At 46.6% G+C, this 10,445-nt stretch overlaps 1 protein-coding gene across 1 annotated transcript in view; it reads right to left on the bottom strand.

The window, feature by feature from the left end:
* Positions 1-1,766: 1,766 nt before the first annotated feature.
* The window catches only part of LOC139759167 (uncharacterized), a 45,760-nt gene continuing 37,081 nt past the window's right edge, over positions 1,767-10,445 (bottom strand). The window contains 3 exon segments of the mRNA XM_071681212.1: positions 1,767-1,867; positions 2,330-2,431; positions 4,338-4,367. Of these exon segments, the coding sequence (XP_071537313.1) occupies positions 1,796-1,867; positions 2,330-2,431; positions 4,338-4,367 (204 nt within the window). The 3' untranslated portion in view covers positions 1,767-1,795.

Raw genomic sequence — 10,445 nt, 5'->3', positions numbered from 1 at the left:
AACCAATTTTCCACAGCACTAACTCACAATCAGCTATCAAAGGCCATCACAAAATAAATGGCTTTCCCTGACTGGACGTGGTTAAATGGCTCTCCTTGACTGGACGTTGTTAAATGGCTCTTTCCTGACTGGACATGGTTGCAATTTGTCTAATCAATATACATATATTCTTCACAGCTTTCTCTCTGTGTAGACCTCACCACCTCTCGTCCACGGTCGTTCAGGCAGCCATAGTAATGCAAACCTCCCAATTCCTTTTTCTACACCAACCAAGATAACACTATCCGTTACCGGTGTTTCCAGTCTCCGATAAATTGATCAGGCGTCATGTGTTAGGCGTTCGTAAACACTGGCTCCGACGCGGCCCCGACACACTCCCTTGTCACATAAGAGTCGCTCTGCTCGCTGGGGTAATCAACAAACACTCCTCTTAATCTCCACCAACATCAGACAAATACCAGAGAGACTCACCTACTTATCTTGACACTCGGCCATGACGGTCCGACGCCTGACACACTCACATTCACGGGGAATCTCTGATTTCAGGGCAACTACACGATGACGCGACCTTTCTTTTTTTTATTTCCACTTAAATGAATAATAATAAATAATAAACCTAATCTCGACATTTCTAACTCCTCAAGACTTGTAGGGCCTGGGCGATTACGTACAAGCATGAGTGTACGTTTATATATATATATATATATATATATATATATATATATATATATATATATATATATATATATATATATATATATATACACGACAGGAAGACATCCACATATAGAGCGTGACACAAGCTGACTTGGCTTGCTCGCCCCAGTATTCCTGCTCCTGATGTTAAAAAAGACAGCCTCCGACAGGCAGGTTTGAGAGACTCGCTCGCCAGCCTACTTCAGAGCAAAGTACACTACCACACACAATCTTCTTCCTGCCTCCTCCTCCTCCTCCTCCCTCCTCCATTGGAAGGATGGCTTTTCCGGTGGCGTTAAAATCCCCTACGCAGAATCATCGCTGGAGCAGCCTCATCCACCTGACTCTCGTCTTCTAGTCTATCAAAACTCTGCCCAGAGGCAGCAAACTCTGTGAGTCAGCTAGTAACAATCAGAAAACGAAACAAAAGCATATAGAAGCTAATGCTAATACGTAAATCTATGCGTTAAAATAAGGGAGCTTCTGATATCAAGGAGTGAAATGTCAAAGGACACACACACAAAGACATAAACAGCCACTCCACACATAATCTATCTATTCACATACACGAATAACATGTACATGTTAGTTATAAGGCATGACGGACAGAGCTTTACTAACTGTCAATATATATATATATATATATATATATATATATATATATATATATATATATATATATATATATATATATATATTGTCAACGAACTATATTTCATGACAAAAACATTTGATGAAACGTGTTATTTTCTGGCCATTTAATCATAAGTGAAGCACAACTAAAATGAAACTATTAAATCTCAAGTCATTTGGTGAAGCTTGAATACATTAGAATACATGCAGGCAATGCATTTAGATAAATACAACGGCAACACAGTAAATATGTGACGCAGCAGCTTGCCGAGTATTGCGTAGTTTAGTTAGTGGTGGGGGGGCATACAAGCAGCCAGCTCTCGGGAGCAAAAACCAAAGTAATACCTATAGAAGAGGGAAAGTGGATCAACGTTGCGGTGCAGAGCAAGCGGGTCAACTTTTGAAGTTAGCCTGGAAGAGTTGTCAAGTCGGACCGTTCTCAACTCGACACTGTCAAGTGAGGGTGCTAGAACCACCCCAGATGTGAGAGCAGTACTCCATACAAGGACGGATCAAGTCCTTTGTATAAGCGAAGCAACTGTTCGGAAGAAAAGAAATTTGGGCATCTAAACAGGACTCCCAGTTTCTTAGAGGCATGCTTACTAGTTCTGTAATGTGGGGCTTCCAAGATACAGTGTAATGTTACAGTTACACCAAGCACATCCGTACAGTTAAGAGGTGATATTACATAACTGTCGGAGACAGGAAAGTTGTGTTATTACTGAGAGATGGGCATTTAGCTTAACTAGATTTCGTCAACCCCACTGAATATCCTGTTCAAATATGAGTTGTGACGAGACGAGATGCAGATCGAGTGAAAGGAGTGGCTGAATTCAAGGATGTAAAAGGGTGAAGTGTTGAGTCGTCAGCATATATGTCAACAGGTCTCAATCTCCTCGTTTTCCTATGTGCAAGAACTTATTACCACTAGATGCACCACACAGAATAGATGAGGAGGTTAAGCTGTTGACATACATCAAGGGAGAGGAGTCCTACCTACCTTGTATCTGGCGAGGGTCGGGTGGATCTTGAGGAGGCGAAGGATCTCGTTGAAGTCGCTCTTGGCGGCCGCCACCAGCCACTCCTGCCCGTCGGCGCCGTACTGCAGGAGAGACATGAACACGCTGTCAACACGAAGCACAAAATAGTGGATTATATGGCTAGTACACAACAGCCTCAACAGCATCCTAAAACACCATCCTGCAATAGCACGATTAGCAAGCGACCTCTGCCTTCTCATGGTTTTCGAGGAGTCTCACAGCGAATACCCATATGACCGCTTTAATGGCGTCCTAATGTAATAAATAAATCCTAGTTTCATATAGCGAGAGTGCATGTGGTCTCAAAGAACTGTCCTCAACAACTGAAGGAGGTGTTAAAAAAGACTTTTCGGTTGGTGAATGTAAACTGACATTTGATGGCCTTAAGAATAGCAAACGTAATGAAGGGGGAAAACAATATGTGGTTCCCATCCGTTGTTAGGCATAGAGTAACAGTCAAAAACATGCACAAGGCAGACCACCGTATGCCACAGAGCTGTGATACAAAGTGAATACTGCTCCAACAGCTCTCATGAACTCGCACATGCACATTTCTTCAAGGGCCATCGGTCTAATTTCCTTGGATAGCACAAATGTGTACAATATATGTACCATCTGTGTGTAACGCTTTCAATCTCCTGGGTACTTCTGACCTTCGAGTTCTATTCGGGTAATGAAAGTAAGAGAAATATACGTAAACTATACGTAAACACACGGAGACCTACACCAGCAATCTATTCATTCACACGCGAGTCGGTCACTTACCCTAGCGTGGGTGTTGAGAAAGGCGACAAACACAAGCAACACTACAGGTACATGGGCACTGAGGAGGAAACATGCGAGAGATCATGTATCAGACGGACAGGGGGAATACATGTGTTAGCAAGGGAGGTGAGTGACACACCAAGACGCCTGTAAACAAATGTGAGTGGGAAAAAAATAAACCTCAAGCCACAGAATAAACAGCCCAAGTTAGATACACAAACGCAAAACAACACGTACAGTTCCCTCCGGGAAACAAGATGAATCACAAGTGTCTCAGATGTATACAAAGCCTCAAATGTTAGTAAAACACCTGCAAAGTCGAAACACATGTCTGGGACGAGGTAAAGCAAAATAAATATCGTGCATTCATACAATAATCAGTCATATCTCTCGCAAACAAAACAATATAAACTTCAAGACATATTTACGTAAACGTTATAAATCAAGGAGTTTTGTGGATGTGGCCTGGGTAGCGCTCAGGCTTTCGCAAGCCAAATGCCAATGGAGGTAGGCCACCACACTTTCTCTTCACACATGCACCATTAACGAAGCATTACTCGTTACCAATAGGTATCATATACTCTCCGAGTGATCCTAAGAACATCCTTGTCAGAACTCAGCGTTATTCAACATATTTAGAGGCGATAATTCATTTACATTAACGGAAAGGCTTATCTGGACTAGCAAGGGCTTTACTAACCAAAATCTGCCCAGCGAGGCCTTTGCTAACATCTATCTGGCAAAGCCCTAACCTACCAACCCTTGACTGGTATAGTCTATTACAGCACCTGAGATTTAATAACCCTTATATACCAGTCGCTTGACTGGTGAGGACCTCCACTTCCACGAACTGATAGGGAAAACCCATATCTATCAACGTCAGTCGTTTCTGCACCGACCTTACTCAACCGTGGGATATTTCACCATTCAGTCTATCATACTAAACAATTAACCTGAGATGCCATAACACAAGACTCCCAAAACCCTGTGTTCAGAACGTGCTGACTATACTATACATTCTAAACATCTAAAAGCATAATGTGTCATGCTCATGTCCTTAAAGCCTCACTTTCAACATCATGTATTACGATGGTATGAAAGGTGCTATATAAAGGTATGGGAGGCGCTCTGACGGTAGAGTAGGGAGCCAAGCCAACAAAAAACATATCATGCATAACAGTTTTAAATGGAGGGTTAACTTACCGATAGGATGGACGTAGAGTCGTCATCGTCCTGCAAAAAGACAGAAAAAAAAGGTATTAGTAAAACGCTGGCTCAATTATTTCAATCGTACTGGTCAATACATATATATATATGAGAGAGAGAGAGAGAGAGAGAGAGAGAGAGAGAGAGAGAGAGAGAGAGAGAGAGAGAGAGAGAGAGAGAGAGAGAGAGAGAGTGAGTGTGTGTGTGTTTCTGCGTGTAGAGGGAACATCATAATGCGAGCATTTCAGCGAGGGCGCCCAGCCAGCCAGCGGAGGCCACCTTCAACACCAGGAGTATAAAGGTTGAGGTGCGTTCCACGTATATGAGTGGCTCGCCCCTCTCCTCTCTCTCTCTCTCTCTCTCTCTCTACCCACGTCGACTCCGCTCCTCTCATGTCACCACGGATGGAACCTGACGCCTCAATCTACTTTACTGGGCCCATGCATCAACCAGACACTGCCTTTATCTACCCTAAGCACCGGGTCGGATGGAAGCAAAGTAGATGGGGTCGCGATCCCCGCAGCTATTACTCTCCCACGTGTCCCTAGCGGCTGTCAGGTTCCACTCTGGCACTCGTAACTCTTTGCGCCTAACAGGATGAGGGGGCGCTGCAACTCTCTCTCTCTCCCCCCCCCCCCCCCCCACACACACACACACACCCACTGCATAAAAGAAAATAGTGTTCGCGCTGGACAGGGACTTGCGGTGCGAGGCTGAGCTGGTGACGCGCTGATAACCCCTAATGACTCGTTCCCAGGCCAGGCCAGCACTGCCATGGCAGCCCTAAATTGGTGTTTGGTACGTCAAAGCCCAACGCCAGCCTGTTGTGTGTGTGTGTGTGTGTGTGTGTGTGTGTGTGTGTGTGTGTGTGTGTGTGTGTGTGTGTGTGGTTACTATTTGTGTGCTAAGAGAAAGACAGTTTTACACTCGAGATAACTCGTCTCTTAACCTTGTATATATACCAAGTCTCAATCTATCTATCTATCTATCTATCTATCTATCTATGTGAGGGATCCTTGGAGACAACGGTTTGTGAGGGGAGGTGGGTGGCAACCAAGATAGCTACTGAAGGGGTACTATACATGGGTTAGAACGCAAAAGTTCCCAAGACAAAGCGAGGAGGAGGAGGAGGCAAGGTTTCTTACCAGGGGATGGCAGTAACCTGATTAATATCTCCCTGGCCAAAACGATGGCCAGCTCATGGGATTCCACGATTCGCTGGTCACCAGCTAAAAGGTTCCATAAAATAATAGGCAACTACTGGACCACTAGGACACGTCAACAACGAAGGTATGGCTCCCAGGACACGTCAACAAGGCAGGCAAGGCCTCCCAGGACACGTCAACAAGGCAGGCAAGGCCTCCCAGGACACGTCAACAAGGCAGGCAAGGCCTCCCAGGACACGTCAATAAGGCAGGCAAGGCCTCCCAGGACACGTCAACAAGGCAGGCAAGAGTTCCCAGGACACGTCAACAAGGCAGGCAAGAGTTCCCAGGACACGTCAACAACGAAGGTATGGCTCCCAGGACACGTCAACAACGTAGGCAAGTCCTTCCACACGTCAACAATACAGGAAAGAGCTCCCAAGACACGTCAACAACACAGGCAAGGCCTCCCAGGACACGTCAACAACGCAGGCAAGAGCTCCCAGGGCATGTCGTTAAAGCCCAAATACACCAACCGCAGCATCCACGCTCTGAATTTATCAAGAAAAATAAAAAAAAAAAGACAAAAAAAAAGACGAGAGATTGTGATAAATTGATGTGGCCACTGTTGTATCGAGGCGGGTCAATCAACGTGAATAACCCACCACCATCTTAAATAATGGCCACACCACTCGGCCGGCCGCATCACAGGCCAACACCGCTTGGGCCGATCACTTGCTGCCTCCCATCAGTCTCTAACAACCAGTTCATGAACCACACACACACACACACAGGGACTTAACGAACCATCACAACCAGTCAGGTTCCCGAATCAGCAACTCGGCAAGCAATGCTCGGCATCTTAATCACCGCACCATCATCATTACAACTGCGTTGCTCTGCACTCTGGTACTTTAGTGTGTTTACTGTGCCTTCCTATCACACACATCAGTACTGACAGCCATCGATAATGCTAAGACAAATACCTCGACACCTCGCTCATCTATTCCCATTCCAGAGACTGTACAGAATGCTGGTGTCTTTCCTTGCCATCTGAGCAGGTCTCCCGTCCTCTTGTATTTACCAAAACGACGGTGGCACAAATCTTTTTTTTTTTTTTTTCTTTTTTGGGGGGGGGGGGGGTTCGCACTTCACGTTGCCAATTTCAAGATCCATCACGTTCATCTAGGCTCTATCATACTCTATGTTTATAGGGAGAACTAGCGTTAGCTCTCCTCAATCTATATCTTAGTACAGAGTTCTGGGGAGTGACCAACGCCTTTGCTGAGTGGAATTATAACAGACCAGAGCACACGGTAATCTAAACCTGAGGCACCCGCGTCTCCAGCAGCCCTGTGACCCACGTCCTCTTTCCTCATGTTCTCCTATTTTTCCCCTCGACATCATTTACTATCTTCCATTCCCTATCTCGTCTGCCTACCTCCCCGGGTCCTCCACTCGGAGCCTGCTCTCCCTCCTTCCCCTCCTCCTCCTCCTGTCCTGCCACAGACAACACGACACTCCTTCCTCCTCCCCCTGATTGACACTGCCTCCAGCTTGTACCCACCGCTACTATTGTTGCCTCCGAATGACTCACCATTAGCCATCAACACAGAAACGGAGGGAGATAAAATTCTCTCTCTCTCTCTCTCTCTCTCTCTCTCTCTCTCTCTCTCTCTCTCAAACACTCACAATGTGTGTGTGTGTGTGTGTGTGTGTGTGCTAATGGCCTTCACCGGCAGCTGGCAACACCATGAGCGAGAAGTATCCTCCAATGAAGCTGCATCATCGTCAGTGGACAGAAAAAAGTAAAGCGTCGTCGAAGTCGTTATCGCTCCAAAGTATCCCACCTTACCCTGCTCCGGCGTGAAGCGCATTCGCTTTTCCATTAGAAGACTGACCGTGGTGGTACCAACTTCTTTCTTTGTACGACGAAGCTGTGGACTTCTTTTTCCGTGTCTTGTCTTTCCCTCCTCCTGTTACTTTTCCCCACCTTCAAGAATTCGCTCATCGGACACCTGAATAGTTCAAGACACGTTCTTCCTGCATGGTCTTCAGCTGGAAAAGGAATAGCAATATCGCCTTTTCCTTCGCTTGTCTGGCCGCCCTTTCATCCCCCTGCGGGCTCTGTGTGTGTGTGTGTGTGTGTGTGTGTGTGTGTGTGTGTGTGTGTGCGTGTGTGTGTGTGTGTGTAACCTTCCCAAGCTCCACATCTTTCCCCCGCCAGATAACGAACAACTGTCCAATGATCATGGCCGTCTCTCGTAACCCTAACCCATTATAACCCACAAACACACCAGAGCCAGCAACGTCTCACCCTCCTCCTCTTCCCCTATAACCTTTACGCGGAGCATTATGCGTATACGCCAGCCCGGTCAGTCGTCACTCAGGCTGGCTGGGTGTCGCGCTAGCGTATCCCGCACACTCACTACCACCGCCAATAATATTAGGGAGGACAACACGGTGTGGCGGGGTAGGCCCATGTCGAGCGGGAATATGTGTGTGTGTGTGTGTGTGTGTGTGTGTGTGTGTGTGTGTGTGTGTGTGGTCGGGGCGTGTGAGCTGGCGGGAATGGCTGTACATAGTTTACTTAATAAGAGATGCGTCCGGGCTGTCCCCGAGGCTGGCCCGCTGATTTCCCCACCAGCAGCCACAAGGTAACTCCTCCTCTTCCTGTGGCTCCGACACTGACAACACCAGCTGCCTCCCAGCGGTATGCTGCACCTTCAACACCAACAGCTGCAACCGCTATTGGACGCGCTGCTGAAACAGATGTGCTAACGTCGTTTCATCTACCACATCAGCGGACACCACGGCTGTTGGTACAACTGCTGCAGCTGCTTCTGCTGATCTACGACGCCAAAATGGTCTGCACAAATATGGAGTGAATTACGTAAACCGTCGGGACACAAGAACAAATACACTGAAAGACAGACGCGAGGGGTGAGTGCAAGCGACGAACTGAACATTACCATCTACACCAACAGATAACCCAACATTGTACACAGACAGGAAGATGAAATAATCCCTTCCTAATCCTAAAGTAAGACGTTCATAACACCACTCTAAATCCTTAACAAAAATTCTAAACCCTACGGATACCATGCCTTCCAAATCCTACTGAAAATAAGCAGATATCATTGATGCCATGCCTTCCAAATCCTACTGAAAATAAGTGGATACCATCCCTTCTAAATCTCTAGAACGCTGATACTTCCATTCCAACTCCACAACCTGATCCTTATATTTTTTTTTCCCCCTCCCACTTCTAACTAACTCTCCCTCGCTGTCGCGATAACATTTTACGCCCCGCTGGTACCCGTTACTATCACCTCTGTTCTAACACCCCTTCGTCCCATTCCTAACCCCCTAAACGCCAAAGATGGCACTCCAAGAGGGGTTTACTGCGCTAATCCGGGAGACTGCTCTTTCTCAACTTTCCTCGGAGTGACTGTTGCTTCCCCCACCATACTTCCCAGTGTATATAAAGACCGAACTAAGGTTTGTGAACGACTGAGGGTATGGAATGGCGAGCACCTCTAAAGGCGATGATTCGGGAGGACAACACACTGGTGTTGATCAGGGACCAACAAATACCCAGAGGGAGGCCATCATAAAATGGCAATTAGCGAGGAGAGTAATGAGGATGGAATATAAAGGACAGGATAGATGGGCCGTCAAACCATGAGGAAGGGAGGGTTGGGGCAGAAGGAGGGACAGTTGAGAAGGGATTTGGAGATCTGGGAATGACAGAGTAAAAAGAAAAAAATAAACACGACGGGAAAAATGGACAGAATCTAGAGATAATATGTCGTGAAAGAAGAATTACAGAAATAAAAGGATAAAAGTAGGTATAAAGAACAGAGTAGAGAATGAAGAACAAAAAGTAGATATCAAATGATGATGAATTTAAACCAAAAGGCAGAGTACATACAGCGTAAAGCTAGAGGGACTAACAACGTACGAAAAAAAACAAAGAAAAGTAAGGCAAGAGGAACAGAAAGTACAAAGAAGAAAGTAGAATAAGAGAACAGCAAATGGACAAAAACCGACAATATCGAACCGGGGAAGATCGCTAGCTAGCAAGAAGGAGGTAGGGAGGACTCGAAGGAGCCAGAGCTGTATGGCAAGAAGGGCTGGCCAGGTGACACTACTGCTGCTGCTGCTGCTGCTTGTCCAGGTCCAGGTCGCCGCCGCGGCCACTTCACACTCCCGCCCCCTGACGTACGACTCTGATACTTTACACCATCAATAAGACCACGACTTTTCCCGTTAACATTAGCATAACTGGATCCACCTCCCTCCACTACTACCACTACTACCACCACCCGCCAGCCCTCCCCACCCCCACCTTGCCCTCCCATCCCCAAACCCACAACCTACCCAACCCACCCACCCCGTCCATCCATTCCAACAACAACAACAACATCAACAACCTGTCCACTCCAACACATCACACCTCCCCCCATCAACAACGACCCATCTGAAACGTCGGTACATCAATCAATTATACATTCATCAATCACGTGCCTTACATCAATCATATACGTTAATACTGTAAGCCCACGAAGTCCAAGAAGCAGACGCGAACGGTACTTGGATGACCCTTGGCCACAGATGGCACCCAAGCACTGACTATCGGAGCGACAGAACCCCCGTCGCCTTGCTAGCCACTTCGCAACGCGACGTTCCAATTTGCCTCCCAATTTTCTACAACCTGAGTGCACTTCCCCACCACATATGAAAACCAATTCATAACTCTCTACAGTGATTAACATATGTTATATACCCACCGTGTGTAGCACTGCGGTTGACCGGGTCAATGAATTAATAGCTGACATTACTTCAGCAGTGTGTGCCACTTGACCCCCCCAAGCGAGGGACAGACGTAGGCACAAATCGAAAGAAAGCCGTGTCCCCAGAAATTACCCAATTTAGCCGTCTACGATGGTAAAGCTGT

The sequence above is a fragment of the Panulirus ornatus genome, chromosome 32 (assembly GCF_036320965.1).
Source record: "Panulirus ornatus isolate Po-2019 chromosome 32, ASM3632096v1, whole genome shotgun sequence".
In the NCBI taxonomy this organism is placed as follows: Eukaryota; Metazoa; Arthropoda; class Malacostraca; order Decapoda; family Palinuridae; genus Panulirus; species Panulirus ornatus.
The sequence above is the reverse complement of the archived record's forward strand: the minus strand, read 5'-3'. Positions and strand labels throughout refer to the sequence as shown.